General features: G+C 50.0%; 2 protein-coding genes across 3 annotated transcripts; one reads left to right on the forward strand and one right to left on the reverse strand.

Annotated features, from left to right (window-relative positions):
• The first annotated feature begins 783 nt into the window (after nucleotides 1-783).
• On the forward strand, nucleotides 784-13439 carry MRPL40 (mitochondrial ribosomal protein L40). Of its 2 annotated transcripts, XM_048514828.1 has the most exons (4): nucleotides 956-1110; nucleotides 2339-2422; nucleotides 9597-9752; nucleotides 11568-13439. In XM_048514828.1, exons 1-4 carry the CDS (start codon nucleotides 1040-1042, stop codon nucleotides 11875-11877), a joined length of 621 nt encoding a protein of 206 aa, XP_048370785.1. In that variant the 5' UTR covers nucleotides 956-1039; the 3' UTR covers nucleotides 11878-13439. The 2 variants fall into 2 exon arrangements, with proteins under 2 accessions (XP_048370786.1, XP_048370785.1); XM_048514829.1 differs by lacking the exon at nucleotides 2339-2422 and having other exon boundaries at nucleotides 784-1110.
• A 1319-nt stretch (nucleotides 13440-14758) lies between these two features.
• LG13H22orf39 (linkage group 13 C22orf39 homolog) lies at nucleotides 14759-17104 on the reverse strand. The gene is made up of 3 exons (XM_048514578.1): nucleotides 16987-17104; nucleotides 15916-16083; nucleotides 14759-15024 (listed from the first exon to the last, which is right to left on the reverse strand). The coding sequence occupies exons 1-3, from the start codon at nucleotides 17008-17010 to the stop codon at nucleotides 14899-14901; spliced, it is 318 nt and encodes a 105-aa protein (XP_048370535.1). The 5' UTR covers nucleotides 17011-17104; the 3' UTR covers nucleotides 14759-14898.
• Between the last annotated feature and the right edge of the window lie 131 nt (nucleotides 17105-17235).

Genomic DNA, 17235 nt, shown 5'->3' on the forward strand with positions numbered 1-17235 from the left:
TTTAAGGAAACATAACCATAAGTAGAAGTGTGTTTGAAGGATTGCTTTGGGTGGGCATATTAGACACAGAAAAAAGCCCACTGTCAATGAAGTCCTCAGCTCTACAAGATTTTGTCCCAACACTTCATGCTTGATTTTAATTTATAGAAGTCACCCATATGTGAAAACCTTATTTAAATTTATGTGGAAAGTCCTTTTCCAGTGTGATGAAATTGTCCTTTACACATTATTTTATTATTATATACATGTTCCAGAAACTGATACATACATACATACACACATACACACATACACACATACATACATACATACATATTTGGACAAACTAAGTTTCATCACGATGTGACCAAGTTTTTGATAATGGAAAACCCAGATCTGCAGACTATAACAATTTTAGCAAGGAGTAGAGAAGATATAATACAGATTAATTGGGGCCAAATGAGCTACTGAGATGACCCAAAGACTACTGGGAACCAAGATGCAGCAGTTGTCACAGACGTCAGTGACTTAAGACCTGGCTGTTAATGGACTAGATCCTACCGAGGGGAGGAGCAGTTTCCTCCCTCCACACTCGCTGTTCCTTAGAATCCTCCTCCCGGAGTTCCATTTTGGGGAGCTAAACAAATGGAATGGGGAGGCAGGAAAGCTCTATTGACAGTACTTTGGATGCAGTACTTTGAAGCCATGTTAGCCCACCAGTGCCGTTCCTATGAAGCTACTGCACTCTAACTCAATTGATATTAGTGGGTTTAGACTGGAGTAAGTCGGCATAGGTTTGCATTGCAAACCTGGCAAGCGGGAAAGATTAACAAAGGAACTACTCCAAAGTCGACCTAGCCAGGAGGGAGGCGTGGGGCGGACAGAATCGAACTTTATAGAGCTGCTTCTTTTGCATGCAAGCCGGACTCTGGGCGGCAAGGCGAGGGAACGAGCCGGACACTAACTGCGGACGGACCGGAGTGCGCACCAGATCTGTTCCCCCTTTGGGAAGGAGGGAGCGGGCGTGGAGGTAGTGCGGGCTGCAGCGTGTGTTGGAGCCATGTTAGCCCAGGCAGCGGTCTCGGGGGCCTTGAGTCGCCTTCGCAGCAATGCAAGAGCCGCCTTGTGTAGGTAAGTGCCGCCACCCAGCCACCCACCCACCCACGTCTACTTCGTTCTGTCAGTAGAAACGTATTTGCAGAGAAACATTTTAACGTTTTTGTTTTAAACGAAGCATATAAACCATTCTTTGTAGTTGCTGGATCAGACCAGCAACGTGTTTCCAAATTTCAACAGTAAATAGCGCGATAATTCTAGGGAGGCTGACTTTCCACACATCCTTAGGAAAAAGCCATTATGGTGGTCACATTTTTATCCTGTCCTCCTTCAAAGACGATATATGAGAGCCAGCGTGGTGTAGTGGTGAAGAGCAGGTGGATTCTAAGCTGGAGAACTGGGTTTGATTCCCAACTCCTCCACCTGAGTGGCAGACTCTTATTTAGTGAACCAGATTTGTGTCCCCACTCCTACACATGAAGCCTGCTGGGTGACCTTGGGCTAGTCACAGTTCTTTGGAACTCTGTCAGCTCCAGGTGTCTGCTGTGGGGAGAGGAAGGGGAAGGAGCTTGTAAGCCACCTTGAGTCTCCTTACAGGAGAGAAAGGTGGGACATAAATCCAAACTCTTCTTCTTTTTCTTCTAATAAGCAGGGCTAGAAAACGATGGCCATCCTTTTGTTGTTGGATTCTGATCTTCAGAGGTAGGCTACTTCTGAACATGGAAGTGCCTTTTCCAGCCATCGTAACTGCTGCTGATATTCTGTTGTTGCATTTGATAGAAAGTTCTCTAGCTCACCAAAGCTAACAGTGCATTAAATCAGTCAGCCTTTAAAGTACTGCTACCCTGTTTTTTTTCATGTGACAGCAAAGTAGCAGTCAGGATGGCCTCCATGTATCTAGCTGTTTATAAAGACAGTTACAATTTGCTTTGTTGTAGCAGGAAAAATTACATTTACCCCCTAACTATATATGCGAGATTTTGAAGGTTACTTTCGAAAACTTTAGTATGGCGAATAATCTCAGAAAGAAACAATGAAAAAAATGCATTACTTGATGGATTTGTGAAACTTGAATCTTGACAGCAGCCTTTTCTTCTAAATCTAGTTCTCAGAAGCTCTTCAGATGTTCAGCGATACTGTAATTCCCCATCAGTCGCTTCGTCAGCATGGCCAATTCGCTGGTAGGGGCCGATGGAAATTGAAATGATGGGAATTGTAGTTCCTGAACATCTGGAGAGCCGCAGGTTCCCTACCCCTGTTCTAAATTGACTGATCTCAGATTTTTTCCCCCAATTATCCCTAGCTCCTGGTTAACCTGTTATGGTCAAGGTCGAGAGAACCACTGGCAATCTTCACTTCTAGGACTCAGGGCATCTCTACCCATGAGGTAAAATGTAGTTCATATTCTTTAGACTGCTTTTGCTAAATTGGGGGAAACCTATATCAATATTTACTCTTAGAGAATAAAATGAAGGACTTCCAGTGATTTGGCTGCTTTCAGATACTTTCTAAGTATGCAAAGTGCTTTCTAATTCACACCTCATGTAGCCTTGCCAAGGACTGTAGTAGTGCACTGCTTCACTCCAGCAGTGCCGTGAGAGAACGTTGGGGACGCTTAACGGACCTGGGCGGGCCTTGCCGGGTCGCGAGATCGCACTCCCTTTACCTCCTCATCCCCTAATGAGTCACGGGTCATGAACTGTCTAAGGCTCAATTCCACCGGGCTTAGGGACAATGGTCTGCTCCCCCAGGTGGAGATTGAAGCTCTTTAGACGCCAGACGCTTCCTCCAAGACGTGAAATGCCGATGTGAGGATCAGCGCATCACATGATGATTCTCCGACTCTCCTGCTCTCCGGAACTCCCCAGTCCTCCCTCCTCCTACACGCCTCTAAATAGAGTAACAATAAAAGGTGCCATAGGAATCGGCAGACGGAGATTCGCTAGGGAACATCGACTCCGTCTTCCGCCCGCTAAGCTGGCGCATCTCCACCAGATGTTATCTCCGCCACTCCGCTCGTCTTCGTTCTTACAGCTGACCGCTGCGGGTTTAATTACGCTGGTGCTTCTAAACCTCGGGAATCCTCGAACCTCCACTCCTGCTCACCGTCGCCTGGGGAAGCGGGTCCGCGATACCGGTCCGGCTGGATCGTGGCGATCCAGGGGACCACCGTTTCGGCATCGCCTGTCCTCTGGATCGGCTATCCAGAGACACGCTGGCCCTAGGACACTCTCTCGTCCGGACGGAACACCGGTGAGTATGGGAGCTTGCAAAAGCAGGGCTTATGACAAGCACGCTGGATCGAACTGAAAGCTGCTTAACGCAATGCTGCAGGGTCCCCGGTCAGAAGAGAAGCGGAGCTGCGCGAAATTGGTTGAGGAGAGTGAAGCTCAGTGTCCATGGTACCGAGAGGGGGGGACATTGAATCTTAAGGACTGGGAAAACATCGGGCGCACTTCGCGACAGAGCCTCGCTACCGATGTCGCCATGCTACTGACGGAGACAATGTTTTGTCGCCATCAGCCTGCAGACCTACGGCTCCCTTGCTGTAGGTCACTCCTTCGACCTTTCACCTTCAATTTCAACCCCGGAATTTTCTCTATCCACTAAATTGGACGCTTCGTCCTCCTTCTGCCCCCCTCGCTCCTTCACCCATTTCAAACTCTCCCGCTGCTCAGCCGCCCCCTCCTCCTTGCTCCGCCTTTTCCTTTCTCCGAAGCCACTGCACTCCGCCACGCCACGTAATGGCGCTGGTTTCAGAACTCTCGCGAGAACGTATTAGCCACGACATCTGCAGAAGAAAGAAACCCTGACGGAAGACGATGCCGAGAGTTCTGTGCATTGTGCCCCATCCACTTCACAGATAACTCGAGGAGGATGGCATAGTTCGGCTGGTTGTCGAAAATCACCTCTGAGCTATAATATCCTTACCGAAATTCAGCAATGCGGACGTAGGAGTCACTTCAGCCCCTACGTGAGAGGCATGCTGGAAGCCATCGCGAAGGAACCAAACCTAATGGTTCCAGATGACTGAAAAACACACCTTCGCGATGCTCCTGGAGCCCCGCGCACTTGTGGTTCCTGGGAAAGTGGAGTTCCGGCCAGCAATGCTTCAACAGAGCAGCCACCTCTGGCGGTAGCGCCTACAACCGCCAGCTTCAGCTTTACGGCTTCGGCGCTTTTGCCAATCCCAACGATCAGATTGTACTGCTCTGAGGCCACCCTTTACTGTCGCTTCTGAGTGCGCCTATAAGGCTTTGTCAAAGTCCCCAATGCCGGCCAGCCAACCCAGAGTTTCTCCTCCATCCGCAAAACCCCAAGAGCCCTATGCTGAATTTGTGAACAGGCTCCAGGAAGCGCTCAAGAGGCAGGTGGTAGATAGCGAGGAGGCCTCAAAAACGAGCTCCTCATGCGCCAGCAAAAGAGAGAACGCTTCCACGGAGTGCCGCAGGGCAATCACGGGCCTGGGCAAAATCCTGAACTGGCCGACATGCTTAAGGCTTGCCAGGACATCGGATCCTCCTTCCACCAAGCTGGCCTCCTCGCCGCAGCACTTCCTCCTCGGGCGTGGGAGGCAGCCCCAGGATGACTGCTTTAACTGCGGCAGACCCTCGACACTTCCGGCGAGTGTAGGCAGCCCGGCGCGGGGGCCTACAACCCCCGATGGAGGAGGGTCCTCCCCTCAGGAGGAGAAGCGCCACCTAAAACCCGTGCCCACGCTTGCCAGAAGGGCTTCCATTGAGAAACGACTGCCCGTCGGGAAACTCCCCGCCCGGGCGCCTGCCCCAGCCCAGGACCAAGGAGGAGAGTACTTCAGAGCAGACCCAAACGCCTAGGCCCCTGCCGAAACCACCCCTCTCAGGGCATCTCGCTCGCATGCACTCCAGCCCATCTCCTTTAAGTTCCCCCACGCAGGTTCTTGTCGCCCTAACTCCAGTATGACGCAGCCCATCCCTACCGGGACAATTAGCTGGGTCGTGCTGCCAAAGGCCTCTGCCGCTGAACAGGGACTGTTCCCACCATCGCCCCCGAGTGCTCGACTCCACGCACTCCAAGGACCCATCCACCTCCAGGTCTGGACAAACATCCCACAGGAGCTGCTCCGCCGGAGCCAGCTGCGCTCAGCTGGATTTTCTTGCCCCATGCGCCGCCCGCCGTCGAACCCCATAAATAGCGCTAATGCTTGGTGCCCCAGCAGCCAATAACATGGCGCAGGCCTACACTTTCACCGCCGCAGCGTGGAGACGCTCATCGGGAGCTTCCCGCCCGGCTATCTGGAGCTCGCTTATAGAAGGATGTAAGTTCAAGGGCCTGGTGGACACCGGCGCTGATAAAGTTACCGCTATCAGAGCAGCCGAGTGGCCCGACCAGTGGCTTCAACACCGAGGCTTTGCCCGCGACATCTGTGGCATGAGAGACAAACCGCTGACGGTGAGCATCCCGGCCGGCCACACGGTCAACAGCCCAGGACTCGAGCGGCAGCTCTTCAGTCCGGGCCCCCATCGCTTCTAGACATCCATGTCAATCTCTGGGGAAGAGACCTCATGAGTCAGGTTAAAACCACTCTTGGTCTGGGATGGGTAAAGCCGCCACGGATCATTGATTCTCCAATCGTTGCCTTCCGGTTGCTCTCTTAATTTCCACACAGGAAATCTGTTTCCCTCTCCTCTCCCCTCTTTTCCTTCTGTTTTTTCGACCAGTAGCGGAGGGCCAATTGGCTGACTGGCCCTCCTGGATTAAAAATCTGGGCCCGGCCTCTGATATCAAGAGCACTGTCAGGACAGGCCCCAGTTTAAAAAAGGCTGCCGCCATTATGCGCCTAATACCCAAACCCGTTTGGGTGATGGCTGCCCAGCGCCTGGCAACTTTATCAGTACCACATTAAAGGCCAGGCGCTCAGCCGAACCGTACCTCCTTTAAGGAGCCGGCTCCCCGGCGGGCGGCAATTCCCTCAAGATAATTCGACTACAAAATTCTAGCAGCACCATCCAGCTTCCTGCATTAGCCACCAAGGTCACGGTAAGTGCAACTCCCTTTGCAAAGAAACCCCCCTTCCTTTCTCTTCCTTTGTGTGTGCGAGGAATTTGCCTCTAACGCCTCGATTGCTTCATTCCCCGGATGCACCTTATCCCCAAAAGGTGCTTCCAAAGCCCCCTTTTGTGTTGCTGATTAAGCATGCATACCCACAATCCCCCCAGGACCTCGCTTTTTCTGTTCCCTTCCTTCTCGAGGCTCGACCTCGCCTTTGACGCATCTCTGATGACGCTTCATGAAGCCAATTCCTCAACCAGGGTCAGCCACCTCCTGCCCTCCCCTGTCAAAACAACTAAAGAAAGAGGAGTGTAGGCTGCCCTCCCAGGTGAGGGTTGCACTAAAAGCAACCTTCACAGGCTGCAAAACGCCTTCTTCCTTCCCATATTAAATCCAAGCAAAACACTAACTCGATCCCAATCTCCCGCCATCCGCTTCTAGAATCTGAGCCTGGCGGACCCGCCCCCCCCCCGCAACCTGGGGAAAGGGGTGTGTGTTTCAGTCCTCTCTTCCTACAGGTTCCCGGACTCCGATTCGCCATAACAGGCCAACCCATGGAATGGCGCCGCAGGAGGAAACCAACCCCATCCCCCGGGAGATGGAACGCATCTCTCTAGAGGATCCCCGCCCAGCGATCCCAGCAGGAACGCCCGCCGCCAACCAAAGACCCGGAATGACCTGGGGAGACGCCAAGGCGATCACTCAGCCAGGCTCCTTAGCGCCGCTGGCGCCAGCAAGACCACCCCGGTGACACCCGAGAACCCTCTGTGCCGCCTCTCTTTGCGATCATCACCACCAACTCAGCGACTCACTCATCCTTTGCCTGCTCTGGCTGCCTCCCGCCGGCGGCATGCATCGTGGCCACCCCTGACGAAGCCACCAGACCAACATCTGGGAGCAGTTTGCTGCCGCCAAGCCAACGCCTCTTCATCTTTTCTGCCTGGCCAGTACTCTGTGGGAGTCGGGAGCCTGCTGAGCCTTCCGCCTGCTCCCCCCGTCTGCAAAGCACCCGGAGACTTCCTAGCAGAGTCTGGGCTGAGCCCCTTCATGAATGCCTTCATCCATCAGATATTCTCTATGAGCCGCCGACTGGGGACCCGTCACCCAAACCCGCTGGCGCTCTCTCCCTTGTCACCAAGACTGTCGCTAACCACTGTGCTCTTAACCGACTCTGCGCTTCTCGCATCACCGGGCGCAGCCGAACGAGGAACCGACTCCGGGCCCATTCTCTCCGTCGGCTCGGCCAGTTGGAACTGCACACACATGGAGGACATTCCCCCCCCGTGTTCGAAACATCCTGCTCCCTCAGGCTGGGAGCCCTTGACCTGCGGGAGAGGACGCTTAACTACATCCCCGCCTCACTCCCTGCTTCGGAACTCTCTTGCTGCCTCAGCTCGCCTCACCATTGTCCTCTACCCCTGTGGCTCCACCCCGGGAGCCCGACGCCGCCGCCGCCGCTCCGCCCTGCCTCTCGGACCCTCCCACGCCGGGAGCTGGCTGCGTCGCCCTCTCCCAAGCGGAGTTCGCCTCCCTCGCAACTTCCCTAGTGGGAGTCCCCGGACTCCGCCTCCCTACAATGCTAAGACTGATAATGGCCGGCTGGCCTGTGCCCCTCATGGGTCCATCAACTTCTGCCTCCACCGCCTGGATGCCCTGGCCTCCGCAGCAGCAGGTAGTCCTTCACAAGCCCGTTTGCACCCTAGACAATCGTGCACGCTTATTGATTATCATTTGTTGTTGCTTGCATCACCAAGGTTGTGAGAATGTACATAATATGTGTTGTTTTAATCTTTTCTGATAATTCCCCAGTTGATCCACATGAAAGTGCTGCGGAGCTGCAAGAAGTTGTATCTAATCTGAAGTGCATGATGTTTTTGCCCCATTGGTGGTCAGCCCTTCTGGAGCTGGCTGCCGGGAGGATGGTTGGAGTGCTATTGTACAGCTCTGCATTGGTTTAATTGTGGCAGGCGTCTTTGTTATCGGATCTTTGTTTCGCTCAATGCGTGTCTAATACAATTGCTCTGTAACGTGGTGTAAGAAACCCCTCGGTGATTTCCCTTACCCCGCGAACCAAGTTCTAATGTTGCACAAGCAGCTTGGTCAATCTTGACCAAACGGCGTGGAGGAGACAAGCGCCCCTCTAAATCGCCTTTAGCTGCTTCGCCCCCCCGCTTTCTAAAATGTGTGAGGAGATATGTAGTAGTGCATCTGCCGCACTCCAGCAGTGCCGTAGTAGAACGTTGGGACGCCAACGGACTCCGCGGCGTCTTTGCCGGTCGTGATCGCGACTTACCCCATCCCCCCTCATCCCCCCATGAGCCGCACGGGTCATGAACTGTCTGCCTCAATCACCGGGCGCAGGGACAAATGGTCTTTTGCCTCCCAGGTGAGGATTAGGCTCAGACGCCAGACAGCTCCTCTCCTCAAGACGTGAAGCCAGATGAGATCATGCATCACATGATGATCTCTCCGACCTCCCGCTCTCCCGGAACTCCCCCCAGTCCTCCCTCCTACACGCCCCCAATAGAGTAACAATAAAAGGTGCCAGGAACCGGCAGACGGGAGGATTCGGGGCGAGGAACACGGGACCTCCTCGGCCCCCCCCGGGCCGCTGCTGGCGACATCTCCACCAGATGTTATCTCCTCGGGCTGCCTCTGCTCTCAGTTTCTTACGCTGACCGCGTGGGTCGACTACAAAGGACCTTGTGAGAGAGATTAGCTGGAGAAAATGTGACTGTTACCCTCTAAAGTTATGGTCGAGTAAAGGTTTGAATTTGCATCTTTACGTTTAAGCTCCGTGCTTCACACTGTCTGGGGGGAAAGTCATTATCATGGTCAGATTTTTATCCTGTCCTCCTTCTAAGACAATATATGGTTTCCCCTCCCTACTTTATTCTCATTGCAATCCTTCAAAATACGTTAGGTGGAAAAAGGGAGACTATCCTAAGGTTATCTAATAGCTTTCAATACTGAGAAGGGCTAGGAATGCAGCAATCTGAGGCTGGCACTCTAACCTTGACGATGTGTAACTGATCCAGTAAACAATAAAAATTCAGACATTTGGGTTCCAATTTTTCTGCTTTTGGAATGATCACAGGAAGAATTCCGAAGAACTAACATCCATTGACTAATGGTGCCAGTATTTATTTTAATGTGCATGGCTTGTCTTTTGATTCATTTTGTCCATAACCCAGCCAACAAAATGTTCCTTTTTGCCAGAGGGCGTTTTTATAAAGGGAAGAGGTTTGTTCTTTTCATGTTAATGAAAAATGGTGGGCAGCTTCATATTGCCCTATTTATTGTATCTTTTTAAAATGTACCCTTAGCATTGTTTTCTCATTTTTGTAATCTTGTTTTATTGTTGTATGACCTCTTTTGTTTATTACTTTTTTTTAAAAAATGTAATCTGACTTGAGTTTTGCTGAGAAAGGCATATTACAAAGGAACAATAAAATGAAGATGAAGTGTTGTCATATTGATGTGTATCTGAATGCTGAGGTGGAGTTTTGAATGGTTTTATTCTCCTTCAGAGCAGAACCAAGGAAAAAAAAGAAAGTGGATCCCAGAAGAGAACAAGCTGCAAAGGAGCGGTTGAAAAAGAAGTTAAAAAAATTGGAAAGAGCCCCACAGGAGCTGATCCCTATTGAAGACTTTATTACACCGTACAGATACATGGATGAAACAAGGTAAGGATCTACCGAGGACAAGAGTTCAGATGAGATGCTGGGAATCTGTTCTTGCGTGTTTCCCAGATCAGACAGAAGTCCTGCCCCTGCCCTCTCAAGGAGATCCGTTTTAGTGTATGCTGTTCAGAACTTCGTTCTATGGAAATGCTCCTTTGGGGAATGGGGACCTGCTCCTTTGGGGAATGCTCCCCTTTAAGTATATGGGGACCTGTTTCTATGTTGTTATCCCAGAATAATCACATCAGAGCTTTAGATATGATGGAGGAGCAGGTCACAGATTAAACTGCACTAAATCGGATTCAACAAGATCTGCATTTCCATATCAATACGGGGCAAATTGGGAGGAAAAAACAGCCGTGGAAAGAACCCTATTCCCTTGAGAGAGGCGGGTGGTGGTGGTGGTGGGAGATAGGAAGGAGAAGGCCCATCCCCAGTGGGGAACAGGCTTACAGGAGCTGGTTCCCTGGAAGTGGGAGCTGCTGGCTTGTAGTGATGGAAGCTCCTGTCCTTATCATGCGGCTGCCAGCTTATGGCCAAGTGCTTTCAAGCTGTTGACCCATCGGGAGTTACCCCTGTGACCTTTAATGCCCATCCACCCTAGGCCATAACAAGCAGGGTTGTTACCTTTGTATTCTGACAACTGCAAACAGACACCAAGTCACACAGTAATATTTGCTGAACCACATTGAGGCAGGGTTTACTACACCAGAAAAACAATCTTGTGATAACTGCTGAATTCCCATTATGCAAAAAAAAAGGTCTTGGATATTTAGGTACAGTTGTCAAGCAGCGTATGTTCTTCAACTCGTAAGGAACTACAAGATGCTGAATGCTCTGTTTACTTCAGGTTGCAGTCCTATGCACGCTTAACCTTGAATCATCATAATTAATTTAGTCAAATGTACTGTCGAAGGAATGTGTGTAGGATCAAAATACCAGACTACTATTTTACATAACACCATGATGAACTCAGAGCTCTGACGTTACATGCCTCCCCCTTCCTTTCCTGAGTGGGTGGGCCACGACCAGATGATGGGTCTGCTTCTCCTTCCTCTCCTCACCACACTGAGCTTCAGAGATTGTTCCATTGACCTGAGCCAGGAACACGGCCCACAGCTGGCTAACTATATAATCACCACATCTCCTAAGACCCAAATCACATGTGCACCAGAAAGCGTAGGAAGATTGGAGTGTTTGTCTTGTTTAATGTTTGTCCATAGTGTTTGTCTATATCCATCTTTCCTCTTCAGCCTACAATCTTTTTTCCTTATTCTCAAAACAACACTGTGAGGTAGGTTAGGCTGAAAGAGGGTGATTGGCTGAAGGTCACCTAGCAAGCTTCCATGACAGAATTGGGATTTGAGCTCTGGTCTTCTGGATCCTAGCCCAAGATTCTAACTACTATACCACTGATTGTATGGCAGCTTTTCTGCTTCCATGGCAGAGTGAGGATTTGTATCTGGGTTTCCCAGAGGCTAGTTTGACACTCTAACCCAGGGGTGGCCAACCTATGGTGCTCCAATTGGCCATGCTGACAGGGGCTGATGGGAATTGTAGTCTATTAACATCTGGAGCACCATAGGTTGCCACCCCCACTCTAACCGCTACACCATGCAGGCTCTCAGTAAAAGGATCTCAGGCCGCACATGTTGGGAAAAGACCTTCCTCTGCCAAAGATCCTGCGCAGCCACAAGTTCAGAGTAGGAAATACTGCGAAGTCAACTGCATAGGTTCAAAATTGGTAGTTCAGGAGCATGTTTTGTAAAAGCTGTCGTCTTAGAACACCCTGTTGCTTTCCCCCCTCCTGTCTGTCAGGGTACGAGTCACCGCCCCTTTGTCCTTCGAGGAGAGCGAAAGACGAGCCATTCTGATAAAGAAGTGGGCCCAGTACAAGCATCAGCAGCACAGGGCAGAGATGGAAACTATCAGGTCCCTGATGGAAGCCCAGGAACAGGCACTGAAAGAGCTGCGTCTTGAATCGGAGGAACTGTATCAGGCGGCGATCTGCCGAGACAACAACCTGTTTCCTTTCGAGAGGCAGGAGCCTCTGCATACACCCCCGCTGCCAAATTATGAGGCTCCTGAAGGGAAATGCAATGACATCACCAGAGTGTATACACAGTGATGGGGGCAAGGTTGCCATGCAACCGCTGGAAGATGCACCATTCAGAAAAGGCAAGCCTCATTGGATGGATGGATGGATGGATCTGGTTCTCTGATAGGTTTTGAAGTCCTAGTTGCAGATGGTTATTTGTTAATTCGTTGTCCGAAGAAACTCAGTACACAACAAAGAACAAAGCTTTTGTGTGTGTGGGGGGGGGGCGGGGGGGGAGTCATTTTTGAATAGGGTATATTCTGGATACCCAATGACATATTGTGGAGTTTTCAACCGTTGACACTTCCATATGCCCCTGCAATTTATCCCTAACCCTAACCCTGCAATTTATCTGCCCCTTCTACAAAGTTGAGAGCTGTATGTATAAGAACCCTTCCCCTAGTTTTATTCTTACAACAACCGTGTTAGATAGGTAGGTGGTCTGAGATCACCCAGTGAGTTTACGGCTGAGTAAGTATTTCAGCTCTGTCTCTCCCGATTCCGGCACTTTGACCACTGCAGCAGCAGCACTAGCTCTACTTCATAGTGCTCATTTGAAAAAGTTATTTAAAATGCTACAGGCTTCTTTTTTTTTTTACTACAAATTGCACTCTTACCATGTGATCAGAATGGCCAGTGGGAGGCAGGATATATGTACAAACATGAGCAATAAACACCATTCATGGACTAAAAATAACATCTTGAAGTGTCTTTTGATTTTGTATTATTGAAGACTTTCATGGCTGGAATCAACAGTCTGCAGACATGATGCCAGTCACAGATGTGGGCTAGGAGCCAAAGGCCCGGAAAACCCACAACAGCCAGCTGTCTCTTGATTCTTTTGTGCCGGACTGGGATAATGTAATTTCAGTTGAGCGGGTTGTGTGCGGCTGCATGACCAGTAAGCTAGCATGGGAGTTACTGTGGCCTGGTTAACAGCGTACAGAAATGAAATTCCTAGGGTACAATTAATAAATGTACTGCACAGTAAGCAAGAAAAAAGAGGTGTCATTTTCCCCCCTCCCACTTTGAGGATTTTGGTAAGGCCCGCCTTCCAAATCTATCACTGGTTATCTGTGCTGCTGTGTTCTATCATGTGCTCACACAACTTACTGGGGGGAAATGATAAAGACTTGGCTGAGGTTGTAATGAGAGATGGTATCTAATCTATAGCAGCCACCTTTCATTTCCATCAATTGCCTTTTGCAGCTTCTGGAAAGCCATCCTTGCAAACAATTTAGATGGACCCTTGATTAGAAGTCGGATGGCTGCTCTTACGTAAGGCTCCCTTGAATAGAATCAGAGTAGGTCTTGAGTAGGTTCCTCTGGCTGCGGTTGGCGGAACGCCCGGGATGGGAATGCTTTCATTATCAACACTGATTGCTCTGCTTGTTTCTGTCTGTCTCTGTGAAGCTGCCTGTGTGAAACTGTCTTGGGAAAGCTTGGGATGGGAACCCCGAATTGTTTATTCTGGATTTGGCGGGAACGATTTGGGAGCCCGTAAAAGCGGCGATACGTCCAGGGGGGCTTCAGTTCCCGCATTGTCTGTAGTCGATCAAGAATGCCAGCTCAATAAAGAACTTCTACGGTCACTTTTGGTCTGGACCTTGCTGATTCGTAACACTACCAATCTTGATCCGCCTTGATCTCAGATTGCAAATGCCTTAGCAGACCAGGTGCTCGGGAGCGGGAGCAGCAGAAGGCCCTTGCTTTCACCTCCTGCATGTGAGCTCCCAAAGGCACCTGGTGGGCCACTGCGAGTAGCAGAGTGCTGGACTAGATGGACTCTGGTCTGATCCAGCAGGCTAGTTCTTATGTTCTTATGTTCAGATCTATACAGATGGATACAATCTCATCTCACTGGGTGCAGCTCTACAGCATCACCAGTAAAGCTCTTTCACATCACCTACTACCTGATCCTTTTTACTGGAGAGTGAGCTTCGGACCTCTTACATGAAAAGCAGCTGCTCCACCACTGAACTACAATCTTTATTTTTAAAAGTTTTACTCGTAGCAGTTTACATCCATACACAGAGTGTGGCTCAGCAGCAGCATATCTGTTTCGCATGCAAAAAGTCCCCCATCTCCAATTAATTTCTGGGAGAAGAAGAGTTTTGGATTTATACATCACCTTTCTCTCCTGTAAGGAGACTCCAGGTGGCTTACAAGCTTCTTTCCCTTCCTCTCCCCACCACAGACACCTTGTGAGGTAGGTGGGGCTGAGAGAGTTCCAAAGAACTGTGACCGGCCCAAGGTCACCCAGCAGGAATGTAGGAGTGCGGAAACACACCAGATAAGCCCCTGCCGGGTGGAGGATTGGGGAATCAAACCTGGCTCTCCAGATTAGAATCCGCCTGCTCTTAACCACTATATCACACTGGTTGTTGGAAGTCATGTTTCTCTTTCCTTGAGAGCCCCTGCAGGACACGACATACAGAACTACTGGTCAAACAGCTTTACTCAGTATAAGGCAGAATTCAGTGTTAAGAGTCGCACAATTATAGTAAGTGCCAGCTGACTTATGGCAATCCGCTCAAGAGAACTTAAAAGCAAGAGACTAACAGCAGTGGGTAGCCACTGCCTTCTGCATAGTAACCCTGTTCTGTCTTGGTGGTCTCCCATCTGAGCATTAACCCTGCTTAGCTCCTGAGACCTGTTGAGTTTGGTCTAGGCTGGCTTCTTCAAGGAAAGGTAGGATGGCTCTTGCAGGTTGAATTGTCATCAGGCCAATTCAAGGGGTATTCAGAGCCAAGGCCTATCCCTGAGGCTCCCCCGTATCCTTCAGCAACTCCTCATTTACCTCATGATCAAGCTAAAAAGGGCTTTCCAGAGCACTTGCTAAAGCTGTGAATGAACCTTAAAAAGAGCACTGCGGGTGGCTCTTTCTGAATACTGCTGTTTAACACACAAGTAAGAAAACAGGTATTTTATATTTTCTTTGAAAATGATGTGGCACAACTGCAGTGAGGTATGTGACCCTTGGCAGCAAAGATACTTCCACACAACACTTTTCTTGAAAGAACTCCAAAGCAATACAGCCAAACTCCCCCCTCATTTTGGTTTGCCTTCATCAAGAGGCATGTACCAGTCCACTGGAGGGCTTTTCCTTAAGTTCCACACTGGAGCATGCTTCTCTTTTGCCAAAGTCCGCTCTTTTTCACTCTTACAAAGAGAGTCCTGCAAGAAAGAACACAATGCTGCAAAAATCACTTCCGCTATGGCTGCAAAGCAAAGACGGCTTTGCCTGCCTTTTCATCCGCCCACCTCTAGACTTGATGAGGCAGCCTGTATTTCTGATAGACCACATTGGTGACTGGGCTCCAAAAGGCACCCTTTAACCCTGTCCAGATTTGCACAGGGACTGTCAAAAAACAATATTGTCCATATCAAGGTTATACATACAATGGATTAGAACATCATAATTCAGACAAATGGCCTCTGTAATAGATTTGTGTGCCATCCATCAGCTTGACTGTGTTTGTGCAGTGTGGCAATTTTATGTGGCCCATCCAGAGGTGGGATCCAGCAGGTTCTCACAGGTTCCCGAGAGTAGGTTACTAATTATTTCTGTGTGCCGAGAGGGGGTTACTAATTGGTGATTTTGCCATGTGATTTTTGCCTTAGTCACGCCCCTCCTCTCAGCAGTAGCGCGCAGAACTTGAAGCAGTCTAGCAGGAGGTGCGTGGCAGCCTGCGCCTGCGTGCATTCGTTTCCCACCCAAGGACCGGCGCAGCGCCTGCGTCCTTGCCACAGCCCTGCCCAGGAATGCCCCACCCCGGAATGCCCGGCCACGCCCCCGTCGTGCCCCACCCAGCCCCATTGGCGCTATGCCACAATTTCAATCCCACCACCATGAGAACCTGTTACTAAAATTTTTGGATCCCACCACTGGGCCCATCGCTAAAGTAAATATATCCTCCCCAATTCTGAGCATTACAAATGGCTGTGAACTCCCACCTGTACAAATCAATTCCCAGCCAGTGGTTCTACAGGGGTTACATAACTTCTAGATATAAAGAAAAGGGCTATTCCACTGCATGGTGATGCTCGATTAGTCACTCTACATACCTTTGCTACTGAACTTTTTGTTTTCTCCCACTCTGTGCAGTTCTCATAGTCCTTTTTCCACTGCCTGCAAGAAGGGGCTTCCCCATAAGTATAGTAGTGATGGAAAAGGTTTCGGATGCTCCGACAGTGTTTCCATTCAGACCAGTAGTCATCACATGCTCGAGGAGGCTGCCAAACACAAGAACGTGTACACTCACACAGAGGCGCGTATAGGAAAAATGTAGCCCAGTGCAAAACCTGAGTTCCCCCCTCCCTGCCCCATATGGCAGGCCGCCTTCCGCCACCACAACCAAACAACTTTTTTGCACCAGGTCATCTCTAAGGAGGAGGGGTGAGAGAGGAGATTTTCCACCCTCTACGTGACTAAATGGCTGCAGCCCGAGGACATTTGACCCTGTATTCATGTTTAAGGAGGCCACTGAAATCACTACAGAAGCTGCATTTTTAACCATGGGCAGGAACACAAAAGATGACCACAAATTACGGTATATGCCAAGTCACAGAAACTGCATTGGAAGGAACGTGCAACCATCGTGCCAGAGAGGAATTTCGAACTATGGATGGTCATTTTTATTGGTTAGTCCAGATATAACACATGAAGTTCTAGCTTTCTAATATGTGGAGAGGCCTATTTTGTGTAGGGATTTCTCGCACACTAAAGTGGCCACCTGAGCGGAGTTCACACACGCAAGATGCAAGGATTAAACATTAGCGGAACTATTCCTTTGCTGTCCATCCCTCTCCTCTCCTCCATTTTATCCTCACAACCACCCTATGAAGTAGGGGAGGCTGAAAGACCAAGGTCACCCAATGGGCTTCCATGGCATGAGTGGGGATTCGAACCTGGGACTCCCAGATACTAGTTTGCCACTCTAAACCACTGCCACTGCACCACACTGGCTTTCTTAACACAGGTGGGGTTGAACAGGACCGTGCACCCACCACAAAGCATGGCCCTCAGAACCATGCCATGAAACAAGCACACCCTCCACAGCCTTGGAAACGGGATCTACCATTAAGTTCCTTTGCAGGGGATTCCTCAGCCACCCCCCACTCATATAAGCCACTTACCCTCCAGGAACCTCCTTCAGCCATGCTTATTGGCCCCGCCCCCTGAAAGAGCACCACTCACTAAGGGGGGGAGTCAATTCGTTGGAGGAGCGTTATGACGCATTCCCTCCCGGCCAATCAGCAGAATGGTGTGTTTCGCAAGAGCGTGCCTAGAGCAAAGGGATTGTAGTGAGAATGAATCTGGTTTGCAACTTCCGGTTCCCCAGTGCAGTGGGCAGACTCTACGCGCAGGCGGTGGAAATACTGAAA

Source organism: Sphaerodactylus townsendi, linkage group LG13 (genome assembly GCF_021028975.2).
Source record: "Sphaerodactylus townsendi isolate TG3544 linkage group LG13, MPM_Stown_v2.3, whole genome shotgun sequence".
NCBI lineage: Eukaryota > Metazoa > Chordata > Lepidosauria > Squamata > Sphaerodactylidae > Sphaerodactylus > Sphaerodactylus townsendi.